Source organism: Stegodyphus dumicola, chromosome 5 (assembly GCF_044657685.1).
Source record: "Stegodyphus dumicola isolate Sdum_Otavi_A_Nest chromosome 5, ASM4465768v1".
NCBI classification, from domain to species: Eukaryota; Metazoa; Arthropoda; class Arachnida; order Araneae; family Eresidae; genus Stegodyphus; species Stegodyphus dumicola.
The window spans coordinates 66470619-66490197 of NC_140772.1; the positions used below are offsets into that span (position 1 = coordinate 66470619).

General features: G+C 32.6%; 1 protein-coding gene across 1 annotated transcript in view; it reads right to left on the bottom strand.

Moving 5' to 3' along the window:
• The window catches only part of LOC118197531 (glucose dehydrogenase [FAD, quinone]-like), a 187019-nt gene that overhangs the window by 19142 nt on the left and 148298 nt on the right, over nt 1-19579 (bottom strand). The window contains exons 10-13 of the mRNA XM_035369051.2: nt 9993-10195; nt 7657-7846; nt 3933-4064; nt 1879-2000 (exon numbers count right to left, since the gene is read on the bottom strand). Coding sequence (XP_035224942.2) covers nt 1879-2000; nt 3933-4064; nt 7657-7846; nt 9993-10195 — 647 coding nt within the window. The remainder of the gene's footprint in view (nt 1-1878; nt 2001-3932; nt 4065-7656; nt 7847-9992; nt 10196-19579) is intronic.

A 19579-nucleotide genomic window follows, 5' to 3' on the forward strand; every position in this document is an offset into this window, starting at 1 on the left:
CTACTGCACTGCTGGTCATTTGCTAAGAATGAACAGAGCTATCTTCCATAATAAGCATAAAATGAAAGGAAGCAAAGTGTGAAAAATTGGAATACGTGCAGAGTAAAGTAAGAGGAGTGCGTACACAAATTTGCGTTTCTTCGCAAGGAGTTCAACATCGCCCACAGCGTTGTTTAACGGCTGTGGGAAGCATGCATTTAAAACAAATGAAACATGCAGGCAGTATCAAGGGTGAGGTCGTGTTAGATGTACGATGCCCTCAGGAGACAGGTACATTTCCCTATCTGCAAAAACATACAGGCGTATCTACATAGTACAGCGGATCTTGCGAAAAACTGTAGCCAGACATTTGAGAAAAGGAAGAATATACATCCGTGGATCTGTTGTGTGTGTCCGCCGTTCAGATAGCACTGTACCGTTCGTCTGCTATACTGTCGGGAGAATCGCAATTGGACTAAACAGGACTGGGCTTGAGTAATATTCTCAGACAGGAATAGGTTCATCTGTTATCGGTTTACAGACGCTAACTGATCTGGTGTGATACTGCTTATCATTCAGAAAATATCTAGGAAATGGACCGATATCCAAGATGCAGTGCCATGATATGGGCTGCCGTCATGATCAGTGGCCATACGCTCTTGTATATGCTTGCAATGGGGACTATGACCAGCTAAACAGTAGACTGATGCAGTTTTACTGCCTAATGTTCTCCTTGGTGTTTTTTGTGATAAAATTTCATGAAAATACATTGCTGTATTTGCATGTGCATCCAATAGTGTATTTGCACAACAACGCACTGTCATTGAACAATCGCTGCTCATGATTGTCTAAACAGCGCAAATGTTCAACACCTCTTAGGGTCAGCAAATTGTTAAGATCTAAATCCCATCGAAAACGTCTGGGATGCTCTAGAAAGGCGACAAGATGATCCAAATATCCTCCAACGAACAAGGACACTCTTATTCGTGTACTAGCAGAGGAGTAGGATCAACTGCCTGGTTGAGTTGCTGGATAATGTTATGCAAAGTATGCTACAATGCATGGAAAATTGCATCGCACTCCTCGGGGGACATACTCCGTATTAACATCTTTCTCAAAGATGCCTGTTGTCATTCATATGAATTTTCCCATTTTTCCATACGCAGATTCAAAAGAACACTTTTCTTTTTACCTTTGGATGTTTCAAAACGTTCTGTATTTTCCTGAACAATATTTCTCTATTTTCGTTAATTGTCCAAATAATGTGGCAACAATATTTAATCCTGCTTAACCTCAACCCCGTTTAATGTTGTACTTCAATGCAATTTCAGATCGGTCCTTAGCAACTGTCTAGCAGTATATTTGCATGATGTCCGTAGAGCAAGGTCGACTGAGAGCTCATTTTGAATGCCCTTTTGAATCCAAAATCATGGTGGATAGCACAAAAGTTTGCATACAACTGTATATTTAGACATTTGAACATTGTAAAGTTTTTAAATATTTGCATAATGTAATTGTTCAGACATACAATTAGAGTAGCGTATTTGTAGGTAGTATGAGGAGTATTTGTAAGAGTTGTTTTCATTTAAAATTATAATGGAACTGGGAAAAATGTAGTTATTATTAATGATACTTGTAGTTACATTAAATGATAATTACATATATCATTAAAGAAGTCACGAAGACGTCCATCCCCATGATTTTGGAGATGACCTGCTCAGATGTGTTAAAAGGAACAATAGCAGCAACATTAGTAATTGTTTCATGACTAAATAATTCATCTGATTTCTTTCAATTTTGAAAAGCGATATGCAATAAACCATTCTGTCCTGTTCATACAAAGTAACAATTAAATCATAAAATAAACAAAATTGCTTACACTTGAAGCAGTTTACTAACTTTAGTAGCATGTGCAAAAACAACAATATCCAGATTTTTCCGCCCACGTGTAGGCTGCAAAAAAGCTTTTGAAGTGCTGCAGCGAGCACCTCTTCTAATAGTGCCTTGAGGAATCATCCATCCTGAAATAGATATTTGTATTCGAATAAATGAGTGACAAAGACTTTATGATAAAATTGTTGAGTAGAGAAATTCAGATAATTATTCTAATAACTGATATATTCCTTTATCATAATGTACAAAGTGTCAGAATAGAACTAATTGACAAAACTCATATGTGCACAATATAATTTATATTACTTTATAAAAGTAATTTAATTCATTCAAGGCGGCCTAACTATTGGAATAAAAAATTGAAATTAAGTACGAAATGTGAAATAATAAATACAGATTTTAGCTGCTATAATTATCCAAATCAGTCTAGATATTTACAATAATGTCAAATAAATGTTGTAGAATAATTTCTTAATTCAAAATATAAATTTCTGGCTTGTAAAGAAAGCCACCAGGTTCTCCGTGATAATCAGCACCAATCTTTCTTGAAGTCATCAAACATATACAACATAATAAAATCTGGCATTTGGATTCACCCGAACCTTAAATTATTAGTTGCACAGAATATTAAATATTTTCGTTCCTAATATGAATATAAAAACTGAGAAATTAATTGGCTCAGAAATAGAAATGTCAGTTAAAAATAGATATGTATTTATTTTAAGAAAACAGTGCACATAAATCGGAGGATGCATCTACAGTATTTGAAGTCATTGATTGGCAAATATGAGGTATCTATACGAAATCCTGTATGCTGGGGCATGTATCTGAAAGGTGACATGCATGTCTTGTGTAATACAGAGTGTGGACGTGTCGGCCCGTAACAAATAATGCTGAGGGGAAATAAGTATTGTGAGTTTAGCAAGTGAATGATTAACTGCCGTCTTCGTGTTGTGGTTCTAATAAAAGTTAAGGAAACTATGCAAATTATACCCTCTAGACGACATAATATAGGAAAGTGCTTTGTATGTTGATCTGTCTGCTATAAGAGAATAAATCTTTAAAACAATTATATATAAGGAAATACCGAACAAAGTAGGGCATAATATCACAGTTCTCGAGACAAAATGTAAAGTAATATATAAAATGAAAAAGAAAATATTCTAGAAACCTCGTAACATCGGACTGACAATTCACTGACGACATTTATAGAAAGCTAAAGCAACAGCTACCCGAGTTTCAAATCCAGCATTTTACTTCCTTCCTGCCTTTACCTGTACAAAAGAATCTTCATTGCATATTATAATATATATTATAAGGTAGTTGCTCCCTTCTTCTATCATCCCTTTGTGTTGTAATGGTAGCACACTAGGCGCGGATTCGAGAGGTCCCGGCGAGGGCATTCCTCGTTTTTCACATCTCCTACTTCATAAAACCCTAATGTCTCTACAATAAATAGTTCTGCATATTTACTTACGTTAATCCTATTTACTTGTATGTTGCTCATTATTAATACCTTCCACATTACTGAACAGAGGAGGAAACTGGTTCTTGAGTTTAATTAAAATCGAAGTACAAACTTAACAATGCTTTAAAGAGATAAATATAAAATTTTATGCAAATGTATCGATGTTTCTTCAGGTTTTTATTTGTTCACACATTCACTGCCTAAACTATAGTGAAATGTTTTACTAATTTCCGCATATATGACTAAACTTATAATCGTAAAAATTTAATAGTCTTTATTTTCTATCTTTTACGAGAGTGAAATTATATTAATGCACGATCTAAGGTTTTTAAATTGACTATTTTAAAAAGATTTACGAAACAACTACATTTGAAGCCAAACTTATCGATAAATCTGGGCATTAATTCTGCACATTTCAGTAACTATACGGCACAAAAGGATTGTGGATGTACTAATGACATACATAATTTAGGTCTACCAGTGTTTCTACTGCTAACTGAAAAATTAGGATATTTATTAGTTGTTTTCAAGACCTGAATATAAACATATACACAACTTATTTAAAGTTCTATTAATTAAAATCTAAACTAACCTCCCTGCTTTTCACCGTTGATATCAATGTTAGGATATCCAATAGCAAGACCTGCTTCTACGTAACTTTTTGCCAAAGGAGTTGCATGAGGGGGTGTACTTACAGTTAGATAACCACCAGTAGCATGGTAACCTAGAGTAGGAGGAAAATTATTTTACACAAACTAAGCAAGTGCTATTACATTTAACATTCTAAAAATTAAAAAAAAAATTATAAAAATTTTCAAACTTATTGGCAATTAGACTGAACAAAGACATTTTGTGATACATGATAATTTCTGGTATAATAGTCTGTAAGTAATAACTTAATTTAGACACAACTATTCAATATTCTGATCTATAAAGCTTAACAGTGAATGATTGAAGTGGTATAGATTTATCTATGTTACGGCATTTATACATTTAAGCGATCGGTGGACTTGATTTGAGAGAATCACTTGCTAAAAGTCCTAGAATTAGCCAATCGAAACGAAAGTGTTGAAGTTCGTTATAGGTACCTTTACAGCAGCAACTGCAAGGCTTCCCAACAAAGGTATCAACATCATCTAAGAACAAACAAAATGTTAATGTTGTATTTTATTGTATCTTAGGGAAAAAATTGTATCTTAGAAAAGCTTTTCGACTAAGCTGATGCTTAGTGGAAAAAGCCAAACTCAGGCGTGATATTTGCAAGAAAAACTGCAGCCATTTCCTTGACAAACAGTAATGATTGGGAATCCTATAATGAGGTTTATAATTAATCTTATGAGGTTTTAATTGTCTCTCTGGATTCTCGAATGGAAAAGCATGTTAAAGATTTGTGCATGGATAGGCAACTGAGTTAAACTACTTGAGTCTCCAGACTAAATCAGAAATATGTTGAAGAATTAAGTGATATATAGATATTAACAGAGGCAAAATCACTCTAAAGCAGCCGACAGTATATGATATCGCTATTATATGGCATTTAAGAAAGAAAATTTTTCAATTAATAAAGCGGGAACGGCAATCACACCTAGTATAAATATTGACGTGGAATTTAACTAGGCATAATAATGACAACCTAATAATTTGCAAAGCTCCATGAAATGAATTTTTGTTTCATTAAATACGTACCAGATTAAATAAAAAGAGACATACAGAAAGCAGTAAGCATATAATTCATCAAAACAAACCAGTACTTGATTCATTCCAATTTGCAACCTAGAAAATTCTTGCAAAGTACATGCTTAACAACAGAACTTTCGAAACAGCATTCTCTCTTTGGACCTATCGTAACACGTTCAGTGCCGTTTATGTGCTTCGACAAAAGTAGAATATAATTTTATTTTGCTGTTTTCGAAGCACGTTTCCCAGGATAGATGCTATAGTGTTTTCACGAAAGTTTCCCGCCACCGCAAATATCGTCTGCGCAAACAGTTCGCGTTGGCGTGTTTAATCATATTTTGTCAAACGTTTTTCAGCATTTGAAAGACAGAGACTTCCTTTAGAACACTGTGTTGTGGAGATTGTAAAAAAATATCGTTATGTGTACAAGGTGTCTGAAATGAAACTACCACGCTTCCAGACAAGAACCATCATTTACTTCCAGTTCTCTTGGAAAAAGTCAGCTACAGAATGTCACCAAATCATATACACAGCTTTACGTACTAATGTTGTATCATATGAGACAGTGAAGGTTTGGTATCGAAAGTTCAAAAACAAGGACTATGATATTCAAGGAGCAGAGCGCTCTGGCCGGCTTACTGATCTTGAGGTCCGGCTGCGAGAACTTGTGGCAGAAGACCAGTATATGCAACCACTCGAGAGCTTGCTAAGGAGTTAGAAGTTAGTGCCATGTGCATTAATCGCGCTATGCATCGCGTAAACTTGAAGTACAAGTTCAAGTGAGTGCCGCATGAGCTGATTCAAGCAGATAAGGACATAAGTGCTCGGGCCTGCACTAATTTGCTCGAATATCAACGCAAGGACAAAATTGTCGATCGGATCGCCACTTGTGATGAAACGTGGATTTACTTCAACAACACAGGCCGAAAAGGGTATAGGTTTGCGCCCGCTGAATCCGTCTGCAGCGTCGCAAAGTATTTGACTAACAAACAGATCATGGTTTGGTGGGATTGCCGTGGTATTATTCACAAAAATGTAAAATGCTGGTCCACGATGACGCTGTTATCAAGGAAACACGTCGAACTGAGTTTCGTCGCAAAAAGGTAATGTTGCATTTAGGTAATAAAAGACCTCATGTGTCTGCATTCACTTGCTGGACTCTGTACTTTTGCCACGCCCACCATATAGCCCGACATCGCTCTTTCGGACATCTACCTTTTTTTACACCTGCAACTATGCCTTGCTGATGCAATGTTACATTCTGCACAGGACGTCCGAAATGAGGTTGATCTGTTTTTGGACTCGCGGCCACCAAGTTTCTGGGACGAAGGCTTTAAAAACCTAGTAAAACGTTGGCAGAAAATCATAGATTTGGGTGGTGTTTAGTACCCGCAGTAACGGTACTGCTTTTATGTTATTTTCCTAATTTAGTTAAGAACTTTTTTGGCGAAAAACGTTCGTTACAACCAGATATTTTTGTTTGGAAGAATATAACCTGGATTCTTCGTCATTTGACAAATTTCGTAATCCATACTGTTTCTTTTTTAAAAAAAGCATATCAACAAAAAAGGGAGAAGGGAAGGCTTACTAAATCACTGCCAATTTTGTCTGCTTTCTATTAATAGTGTCATTATATTACTCGTGAGATGGAATAAACAGGTTACCATACTTACCGCTTCGACATAAAATTGAAAAGTACAGAAGATAAGTGCAATTTTATCTTTTTTTTTTATTGGCATAAAGGTAGACTTCTGAATAAGACCTAATAATTAAAAAAGTGCGACATCAAGAAGAAACCTGAACAATGAATTTCAATTAAAAATACAAGTTATTTCGCTATTTGTTATAATAATTTGTTATCTCGTTTGCCATACAATGCCAAATTATGCCCATAGTTGTTCATTTTCTACATTTTAATTATATGCCCACATTAAATTGTTACAAACTATTTCAATCCTATCTTCATTTCCAAACAATTCCATCAAGCTTTAAGAGATCATTGCTCACTGAGCACAAAACTCTAATTTGGTTTGAATGATAAACAAATTAACATTAGACAGGCTAATTTAGGAGAAATAAAATCATTGCTCTTCATATTTAGAGAAAACTATAAAATATGGCACAAGTTAAAATTAACAAAACTAAATCACTCATAAATTGCCATCATAACTTAAATTTTGCAGTTTGATACCATACTACAGCAATGATTATCTTTCAATAAAACATCCATTTTGCACCCAAGTAGTATGGCGATTACAACACAACATACCATTTTAATAGCATATATTCGTAAAAGAATGGATGATAAAGACACATTGCTATCTTCAGTTATCTTACACCACGAAATACACGCAAAAGTACAGATGGAAGAAAGCTATTTTGACCAATGAAAAGTTTCACTACGGAGAAATGTTATTAAATTAATATGTTAAATAATTACTTTTGCGATATACTCAAGCTAATATGAAACATCGTAACGTCATAAATCTGGTTCAACTAACGAAGGGTTTTTAAGAAACCTTTAGCTAGTTGAACCAGATTAAGAAACTAAGAAAATAAGGATGGTTAAACTAACTTTAGTTAAAAAACAATTGCAACTATGCATACGAGCTAATCTGAAATATTCTAATATCCTATACCTGATTCAACTAATGGAGGATCTCTGTTATCTTCAGACTTGAGGAAATAAGGAAACACATCTTTCCAAGACCAACCCTTCGCTCCCAGTTTCTCCCAGTTGTCATAATCCTTTTTATTCCCTCGGACGTACAGCATGTAGTTGAGAACACTGGAACCACCAAGAACACGACCACGAGGCCATCTGCTGCGCTATAGTGAAAAATAACAACATTTTATAAAATATGCAGAATGGAATATTATTGGCAACATTTCATTCAAATATTTCACATTTTCAGTAATCATGCAAATTGAGATGAAATAATATTCATGTAACAAAACCTTTAACGAAGTAATATTATTTCACATTTTCAGTAATCATGTAAATTGAGATGAAATAATATTCATATAACAAAACCTTTAACGAAGCAATATTTTTCAATAAATGTGCAAATATGAACACTACAAGCTAAAACCATTATGCTAAACTATTTTGCATCAATAAGATACTTTTAATAAACGTAAATGTCTATAAAGTTTTACACAGAAATAAGGAAATCAATTCAGTGTAACGAAATACACCTTATTTGATAAGTGACTCTACAATTCTTTCCATTAAATATAGGATAGTGTCAAAGAATTCTACAAATGGCAAAAATTTATCAGAGATATTTAATATATTTCAAAAGCAATATCTTATTAAATATTTGATAATTCAATATTAAATTTTCCGAAATTACTCTTTAAAAAAGAACTTGTACCGAGTATCTTTTGTCAGGAATGAATTGGATTAGACTAATTAATACAGACCACATCACTGGATATCAGCCTAGTTCCATCCGGTGTTTCTTTTTATAAGGCACCTTTTCGATTTTGATTTATTCCTATCCTAATTTCTCAGTGCTCAACAGAAGACGACTTGTGAGCAGGAATACTATCGATACTTTGTTTGCGAAATAATGCATCTTTAAAAAGCTACTGGTAGTACTTTTAAATAGCTACGTTCCTTAGGAATATATTTTCAAAAGTTAATGTTTATTTTTATAACTAATGTTATGTTAATGTACGCTGAAAAAATGCAAGTTTGAAAGTTTTATTGATCAAAGATCTAAACTAAAATTTACTGTGGATGGCACGCATGAAATTTTGGGAATTCCATGTTAAGCTTTAAACAGAACTTAGGAAACGCTTGCAAACCACTTTGAAGATAACATATTTTCAGCACAATGTATCTGAACTAAATATGCTAGGTATACTTAGATCTAAATATGCTAAATATACTAGGCAAATATATTGTGCACATGGAAAAGCTAATTAGCTTTGATAGGTCCCAATTCTGTTTTTACATGGTCACCAAACTTTTTCTTCCTCTTTATTACCATAAACACGAAACTTTGTTAACGGAATTCATATTTTGCAGATACGCATTTTATTTTGAATTAAATAGCCTAACATTTTCAAATAATATATTACGAAATAAAAATAATTTACATTATTATGTAGTAAACATGTTATTCATATATTCGGATTATCCAATTAGAGAGAACAGTGCTCTAGGTCCTCTGGTGATAGGAAGGAACGCTGTGAGGAAAATTTTCTTAAAAATGTACTTCCTAAAAAAGTACTTCCTTATTATAGCAGCCCTCCTCCCAAATTATATTGCTTATCAACCAAGTTATAACATGTAGCGAGTAAACCGAACACGCGATTTCGGCGAAATATCTCTATTGATTAGCGATTCAAGGTTGGAGCCCGCTATATAATAAGGAAGTACGGAAAATTTTCTAATGTGTGTTTCTGTTGCATATAAGTTAAACTATAAAATCAACAAAGCCAGAGCGGATTTTGTAGTTCACGTCGGGTGCAGCAGAAATACAGGAAATATAGACAGTATGGCGCAAACTATACATTTGTATTCGTTTCCAGGGAAATGGCATAGTAATAACAATTCTTATACAACCATATCAATTTAAAGTTTACGCTGCACGTCTAATTCAGTGTAATTCACTTACTGATGCTTTGCTACTGAATAATTTCAAAGTTGCTCTCTGTTTGTAATGGCAAAAATATGAGGTAAAGTTTAGGCATATCTCACAAACTTTTACTGGAAAGAAAATCCAGCAATGTTAGGTTTTTTTTTTTTTTTTTTTTTTTTTTTTCTTTTGTTTTCCTAAACCAAAATATTATTACTTGCATTGAATCATTTACCATTTTCTTCCCAGCTGAATTATTAAAAAATACAGGGTTCAGAATAGCGGCAGTCTTAAACATATTAAATTAGCGAAAGCTTTTTGAAATCAGAAACTGAAATAAAATACAATTCATTTCCATTTAACTCAAAGAAGTTAAAGTTCCCTACCCGGCCTTTGAGTCCAAAGCATGCTGCTTCCTGGGGTTCAGTCTGATAGGCCCAATCAACAGGCGTCTGCTGAAGACTAGCTGCTACCAAGGGGACATCTGTTATCTGATTCTCGGGACCTCCAGCTTCTAATAGCAAAACTTTGACATTTGGGTCTTCTGATAAACGACTGGCTACGACAGCACCAGATGAGCCACCGCCCACTGCATATGAGGAGTACATAATATTAATTAAATGCAGTTTATGAGAAAAAGATGCCATTAAGTAATGTTTGCATATGTAAGTAATAAAATAATAAAAAAAGGTACAATTTTTTCAACAATTGATTGAATTCAGCATTTGATTCGCATGAATTCACAGAAAAGCAATGCTAAAATGCAAAATCCAAAAAATGTGTTATACTGTTGCCACCTACTGAGGAAAAGAAAAGATAAAAGAATAAAAACAATGATTAAATACTTCAAGAAAACCTAATTAGACGATTAAAATTTTTCTTGAGAAAATTTTACGAAACGTAAAAAGGACGTTGATTTAAAAGATTGAATAGGTAATTCTATCAAGTTAGTTTCAAGTTGCTTAATGGGAAATTTGAAGATTTTTTCCTTGATAAAATCATAAAATGCTGACAAACATATTAGAAATTTTCTATTTAGTATTAATATTTCTCTTTCTATATTAATTTTAAAAAGCCCATCAAAAGTATTTTTCTCTTCGTCTTTTGATATTTGCTGGGTATTATAGAATGTAGCAAACGAAAATGCAACTGAAATGCTGGCATTTGATGAGTCGACACATTCACAGCACGTTCGCTGAGAGTGAATGCGATTAACTTCAACAGCTGCTCCTGCATTCTAACTAGCTTTGCTTACAGCACGTTCAGAATAAATCGGATTAAAATTTATCTTAACAAAATATAAAGTTATTAAAAGATAATTAACAGATTATTATCATGAAAAAAATTTTATTTTCAAAAGAAATCTTATGGTTTCTCAGAATTTGACGCATTTAATTACTTTTAAATGATATAATCAAATCAAATAAGTGTTTCGTGCTCTGAAAACATTAATTTAAAAATAAAAATTTGATGTGGACATCACATGACAGCCTTTTGAATTTTTCACACCCCTTGTTGCACTTCATTTAAAATTATTTCGTGGAATTATTCTGACTTAATTAACCAATCCTTGGAGGCAAGTTGAAAATGACACCAAAAATTGTAAATTTTGAAATTAAATTTTCCGCTCAGTTTTCGCCGTACGGGAGTCAAACTTCTCATAATTTTATTTTTTTATAACGAATATAAAACTTTCCAAAACTTAATTATATTAACATGGAGATCGCATCCAAAGTTAGATTTCGTTATATATCGAAAATTCATTTTTTAAAAATTCTCACATTGCCAAAACATGAATATTTTCGTCATTTAAAACTCTTCTGTAATTGGAAGTATATGACTATAACCAACGATTGCGGTATATATATTATATATAAATGTTCGGTACTGCGGGATTGTAATAAAAAAGGGAGTTGCACAATTAGATATTATAGGATTCCCATTTATATAATTCCAATTTTCTTGAGCTAATCGTTTTTGAGTTATGAGAGATGACGTTTTGAGCTATGCGACATACATACGTATAGACGCAAAGGAAGAATCCCTTTAAAATGCATTTTACAATCCGTTTTGAGGAGTTATGTCCGTACGTGTAGACGGCACAGATAAAAGTGTCTAAAGTGATTCGGGAACGGTCAAAACTGATATTTCCGTTGAAATCCGATTCTCGAATTTTTTCGCGATTACAATATTTCCTCTACTTCGTACAAAGAAATAATAAAGGATCCCAGTTCCAGCGTAATCATGCTAAAATAAACTATTAGTTAACATCTTACCAACAGAAATACTATCCAGAAGAAAATTACAGTATTTAGAAATTCATTGATCGATTGTACTAAACGTTCTCACCGAAAGACAAAGAATATCAGATTTGATTTTTTTACTGCACCTTTGATAGTAATATAATTAAAAATAGCCATTCAATTTAGTTTAAAATTTTATCTCCATAATTAAGCAGAATAGCGTTATGTACTAAAGAATCTATATGATGTTTGTTTAAAAAAGTGTAGAATGTACATCAAAAGTAATAAAATGTCTCGTTTTGAGATTATTTTGGATTTCAGAGTTTGAATACTAATGCAAAATAGTGATACGTTTCAGTAGATGAAGAACACTGCGTATTTTATTCTTTTTTCCTTTTCTCTTCGCCGAAAAATGTTTTGATGGGAACATTTACACGAAGAAAAAAATAGCGAGTGACATTACTATACTACTATTCTTGTAGATGTCGTAAAATATCATACTTGGTTAATAAAAATGAAAATCGCACTGCGTTTCTATGATGTCACAACTTGTACTGCGCGGTTTCTAATCATGTTTTGGAAATGGTGAAGGACCAATTCTAATTATATAAAAGATACCTATATAAGAGATACCTTGCTATCATATGTAATCAGATCATTTTCAGAATCTTTGGTTCTCTTTCCTTGAGGTTTTAATGTTATTATAGGCGATCATTTATATTAATAGTACATGAGAACAGTTGAGGTATGGCTTTATGGATAATATTTTACCAGAATCACTGTCATACAACGTTACAGGAAAGGTGAAAAAATGTTTGATTAATTTATAATGAAACAAATCACGGTAATTTATTAACATCGTATTTATTATAAGATTTAGTTTTAAATTAAGACTTTTTAAGGAAACAGTTTGTTGCAGTAAATAATAGGAACTGTAAACCACATACACTGAATTGTAAAATTCCACTTATTGTAGAATAATCTGGTGTTCGCATTACTATTTCAAACATTCTAAATATGTAGCATATTCCTTATTATTAGTCGAATTAGTACAGAATTATAGCGATTTCTTGCTGTTTAGGACTGTACCAATTAATAAAAAATAAATAAATAAAAAAACTGAAAGATTTCAGATTTTAATTTACATCCAAAGGGGCTTTTTTCAGCGTTTTGTGTGTTACTTTTATTTATCAAATATCATGTTCTTTGCACTTCAAAATTCAGTTCAACAGCAATGTCGCAAAATAATTTTAAAATGAGCCTATCTTTAGAATTTCCGATACACAGTTCCGCGCGCCGGAGATAAAAGATTTTTTCCCCGTTGAGTGTTGCCATTGCTCGCTTTTAAATCGTTGAGTTTGTTAATCAAAATTTCGTTAAAAGTTTTGCAAAATATGAAATCGATAAGAAAACAAATTCCAAATTTCGGCTTTCAAATGCCCATATTCGCAACAGGATTAAGTCATTCAAAATCAGATTGCTCTAGGTACTGTTGTTTTATACCAAGGCGGGAAATACATGTATTTATGCACAGTCTTCAGTGTTTAATTTCTTCAAATATAATACAGGGCGATAGTATTTGGTGACAACGATTTGAAAAGTGATACATCCTTTTGAAGTTTTCCACGCAAAACGTAAACAAGTCCTTCAGGCACAAAGCCCCTTTGGATTTAAAAAAAAAGAGAGAGAGAGAGAAATCCATTTGCAAATACCATTTGTTAAATATTAATGTATATAGCTGATAAATTAAAACAATGCACAGAGATGAGCTATGTCTGGTCATATAGCAATAACATAAACATACATGTTATTGAAAACATTGAATACTATAATTATGACCACCAGGAAACTATTCTTCCATTATCCACTGCAAAATACAGTTACGAATTTCAATGTTCAGCTCTCTTGAATAGAGCAAGGTCTGATTTAAATTATGGAGAGTAATTGAAATTCAATTCTCGTTATCGCTGAGCTGCTCTAACTCAAACAGATTAGCATAATACATTGCAGTTAAGCAATTTCTACTCGCAGACATCTCTTACCAGTTGGGCTGTTGATTATAAGTTTCTGCAGTTAAATGCTTGAGCATTTTCAAGTAAGAAAGAATAAAACTGAATCCAACTTAAAAAATGCATAGTATTTTAAAATAAAAGTTGTAATTTCTAGAAGAATATTTAGAAGTTTCTAATTTTAGATGGTTTAGTGCAACCTTTGACTAACCTCAACCTTTTGACTAACGCCTACCACCTAAACAAAAATTGAAAACATTTAATACCACTACTACAAAGTACTTTTACCACCACCATTCTTGAACAAAAGCTCAGATCTCATAAATTTACGAGTGTTGGAAAAAAAAAAAAAACTGAATCAGGATGTTAGGATTTTAATTTTCGAATCTAATAATTAAAAACACTTTGCTTCTCTACTACCTACTTTTCTTTTGCGTACCACCGGTTCAGAACCCCTGCCTTTACGGCAAAGCACGCGTGGACTACCTGCCTAAGGGAAAAGTTGCCTTCGTAGAGGATATTGTAAGGGAAACTGTCTCTTATCCAAGTTACACACGGGAAACGACGAAAACGCCAGTGAAGCCAGCCCGCTTACCGGGATTTGAATCTGATTCGAACCACTAGTGTTCGGCGACTTGACCGCTGGCCGCTTTTGAGCATCAAATTTTAAACGAGTTGAAATATTTGTAAGACTCCGATCTAGGACCTAAAAAGTAAAAGAATTTAGAGTTTTTTTTTTATGTGCGCTAAGCTGCACTGTTTTCTTTATGTGCGCACTGAGCAAGAAATACGTCATTTTTCTTTGAAGTCCTAAATTTTTGTAATGAAGATTTCAATTCGATTTACAATTTTCAAATGAAAACATTGTGCCAACGATTATGATTAGAGTTGATATCATTGCCTTATTACGATCAATAATTCCCACAAAAAATCTGAATAGCGTGTAATTAAAAAAAAAGTTGACCGTAAATAAATGAATTCGCATTATGTAATTAAGTTTTTGATTTGGTTTATATGATTATGGCAAAGCACTTCAGGGATATCTGCCTAACAGGAGGTGCGGGGGAGGATTTTTTAAGGGAAAATGGCTAGTATACACGTTACATGTACGTAAAAACACGAAAGCGCCCATGCAGCTAGCCCGTTCGCTGGGATTCGAGCCTCAGACCGAGCTACCAATGTTCAGCGACTTTACCTCACAGCAACTGTGGGCCCAATTATGTAATTAAGAATATACCTTAAGCAGATAAATCCCTCGGATCTTTGCTATAACTAAATGAATTTAATTTAGTAGTAGAATAAAATGCGTACGTGTAAATAGGAAAAAGTGCAACATATTGCAGATTATTTAAAGAATGTACAAGTCTTGACGTAATTTAATCTTCATGGTAACGCACACATATTTGTGAATCAAAGCATCCATTTCAATCTAAAATATTTCGCGAGAAGTATTAAATAAATTCACAAAACAAGGTTGCATCTCAATATAAATAGTGTGAAATTTTTAGGAACAGCGAAGTAATCCTAAACAAACTCCTTATTGTTTTTTAATAACATTAATATTCTTAACATCACAATGAGGACAAACTGAATACTGCAGAACAGGAAAGTAGGAGATTAAATTAAGGGAAGTGAAAAATTGAAAAAATAAGTGAAACATCTCATAAAAATTAAATTTCCATAGTATAATTAAAAGAAAAAGTGTTCGAAAAAGTATTACAAGTGCATAACTATACTTCATTGAACGTGTAAGGTTTACAAAATCATATTACTCCATTATTTCATACTTACAATGAAGTTTTTCATGAACCTACTTTAAATATTACATGCAAATTCCACAAAAAAGCTGGCAGCAAAGTTTACATGTCACAAGCTGGATGCAAAGTTTTCAGGAATATGCCTTATATTACGGCTGCCATCTCTATACGTTATTGTGAACTGAGATAAACGTTCTTAAATCAGTAGTGCTGCCATCTATACAAGATATTATGAAACTGATAACAAATAAGACTTTTAACAGAGGTGCTGCCATCTACGAACAGATATTTGAACAACGGTAAATTAAAATAAGCTTAACATAAAATGAGGGTTCGTCTAAATGAACCCCATAAATGTATTATAACTGATTTACACTAAGGTACATAGTATTACACGATTTTTTCAAGACCTGAGAGACACATTGTAGCATGAATTACTGCAAGAAAATCTTAAAAGGAATACTGTCTCCTGCTTCTCTTAAATATAAGGAAAACTGTGAAAGGATTAACACAACTAGAAAATTACACTTTTGCTACTTCTACTTGAAATTCGATAGTATACTGAGTAACCCTTCAGTTATCGGTGTAGGATTCAGACTAAACAATTGAGTTCAGATGTCTCTCTTTGGCTTTTTAAAGCTTTCTATCGGTCGCGAGAGAGTTCTAATAATTTCTTTGATTTCTAGAAACCAACAAGAGGATGGAATTACGGTTACGGCTCACATAGTAGTCAATTAGATTTATTCAATTTCAATACAAATAAAAGAGATACCCATTTAAATGCGCATGCTATTATATTTTTACTTTTTCGGTATAGTTTTTCTTTTAAAATTAATCCCGCCCTGCACTGAACGGGGAAATAAAAATTTTAATTATAATTCTACTAAAATTAGATATCTAAGTATATAATTCGTAACAATATCAGTGTCATATTTTATTTAACATTTAATAAAACTGATATTGGTTTTAGAAACAGAATAAAATACTCAGTTTCCATGACAAGAGCAAAATGTTTGGAAATATTGGCAATTGCAGAAATTGAAAATCTTTCTAAAAATGAGAGTCCTCAAAAACATTTTTATTTGCTTTTTTAATGGAATAGAAGCCAAAATAAAATGCACATATATCTCAGTGAGAAGAAAAGTATTTTTCTTTACGATGAGCTATAGGTGCATTTTTATTTTCCTCTGAATGAATATTGTTTTTGTTTTATCGACCCCTGGACTGTTTCGTGGATTTTATTTGCTCTTGAAGAAGGACTTGCACCTGTTCGCCCTCTAAATCTATAGTTTCAATAACATCTTCGTAAAACAAAAGGTTTTTTTGGCCTAATTTCAATTACGCGTATTGTGAAATTGCAACATATCTAAGAAAATAACATAATAATAATCGCGAATTTTCGTGAACACAGAAAAATTCCTTTCTTCTAATTACAGTTTACCTGTAGCTTTATTAATATATTTAACGTATGTCCTACGAATTATTTGCATGGAATATTCTCCATTTTTCACTTAAGACTGAAAATTAGCTTGCACATAAATTTATTACTATGCGTAAATACCAACACTGTTCGTAACATAAGTGAAATTTAAATGACCAAGTTCCTAATTTTGCAAATAAGAGCGTTAACAGTTCGAGTGTTTTTTATCTGATACTACGATGAATTAATAATTTATTAATATAATTTATTTACTGATGGTATTTGAAGCTACATTATAGTGCGATATGCATTAATCAAGCCAAGGATATAAAGTGTTTGCAAATTTTATCTGAAAACATTTCTATTTTAGACCTTAAATCTGGTGAATTAAAAATTTTTCTTAAATGCATTTATTATTTTACAATCTATGCCATATTTAACAATATGTTAATATACAAGGACTGTTAGCAAAGTTTCGAATACATATAATTCTAACTTCCATTTATTAATATAATTTTTTAAAAATCTGGTATATAGTAGGGTGACCTTTATGAAAATTCAATATACGTTCCTGGCGCTCACTATTGCTAGGAAGGAGAGGGCTATTAAATTAAAAAAGAGTTAAGGAGCTACTAAAAATTAATATTCGTGTTTTATTTTATACATTTTTTATTTTATTATATATAAAGTGGCTCTTAGAAAGCATAATGTTCACATATTTTTAAGAAATTGGCTTCTTTTTACTATTAAAACTTTCTTGAAGATTGTATTACTTAGAACGTTTTGAACTTATACATGCAAATTAAATGTTTCAGGATTTAATAATAAATTTCAGCTTAATTTTACAACATATTATCCTTTAGTGATTAGAAATGAGGCAATGTGGAGGAAAAAACAACTATTTTGAAACTTATAACGGTTCATACGCTCAAAAATAAAACTGGAAATGAAAAGTTCAAATTTCTCCAGGTAAGACACTCCGTTTCTTGGGTAAAATTATGCGCTAAAACTTTTCGAGACTTCACTTCTTTCATTCACAAGTCAAACCGAGGCTCCAATTTTGTGTAACTTAGTTATTCAAAAAATTCAGAAGTAAATCAAACAGGCTTAATAGTTTTATACAGTTTGGTCATTTTTTTTCTTTTTACCTTCAATATATTTTATATTTGGAATTAGGAAAAATGAAAAAGGAAATTGTAATATATATTTGGATTATGCTTGCCTTAGAACTTATCGTACTTCCCAATAAATTGACAAATTCTGCCACGTTAAATTAAACGTCACATCACTTAATTTTGAGTTACCTGCAAACATGCCTATATTTACTCTCACTGATGTATAGGTGAATGTTTTATTTATTTAACGAGAAAATTTAAATATAATACAATTAAATAAATTAAATAACATTTAAATAAATGTTCAAAATATTTTAAATGTAAAACTAAAACGTATATTTATAAATAATTTATCCATAAAAATTTGTCTAAAATTAAAGCCACTTAACCAAGCTGTAATGAAATCAATTACGTTTCAATACGTGTTGGAATAAGCAAATGAATAAGCAATTTGATTTTGGATTTTCGATGCAGCCATATCATTAGGGACAAACTCAACTTTTGAACATGTTAACATCCGCAAATGGCTCAAAATACTAAGAATGTTACGCACGACTGAGGTAAGATTGTAACAATACAAAGTAAATGTTTGAAAATCAGTGCTGACTGAGTTTCCCCGAAAATTTCTCTTTCAAGATCATGACCTCCATTTTCTACTTGAGCACTGAGTGAAAGGTTATCCCACAGCAACCGACTTCACACGAGTAGTGCCGGTGTTTGCTGTCAATCAGAAGGTGAATCACTCCAGGTTCTCTGCATTGTATCAACTTTAACAGCAGATTTACTCAATCTATTCCAACAGTGGTGAATTACAGAGAAGAAATCGAACTAGATGCCTCTCGTGTATTATAGCCCACTGTCAATGAACATCCCACCAACAGAATATTGTTCAGTTTATTATATTATAATATCAACAGCATTTTGTGTGAACATATGTACCCGAATTTGGAGGCAATCTCCCGAAATTATGAATCCATTCTGCAAAGAAAGGGATAGTTATCTATGTTGGCGAGTATGAAGATGAATCATTTTCAACCGAAGCAAAATTTCTGCACAGTTTTATATCCCCATTGAGTATTTCCCAATGAGGCAGAAGAAAGAAAAAGTTTCAACATCATTAAAAAGACAAATCGGTCGTTCTCAAATGTTTATGTGATACTATTAAAATTTGTATTAACTACGAATGAATCAAGCCCGGTTTACTATAGTAAACATTCATTATTCTAAATTGGACTGTATCATTGGTAATGTACTTTATATTACCAACAATCGAACATTACTGGTTGTTAATATGCAACAAAGGTAAGCGCTGAAATTTAACAGAGTTATGTGTGGACTTCTTCTCCAATGCAGCTGGAACACGACCACTTATATCTCATAGTTCCCACCTCGGTTTTATTAAAAGTGGTGGAAGAGGCTATTGTTGTAT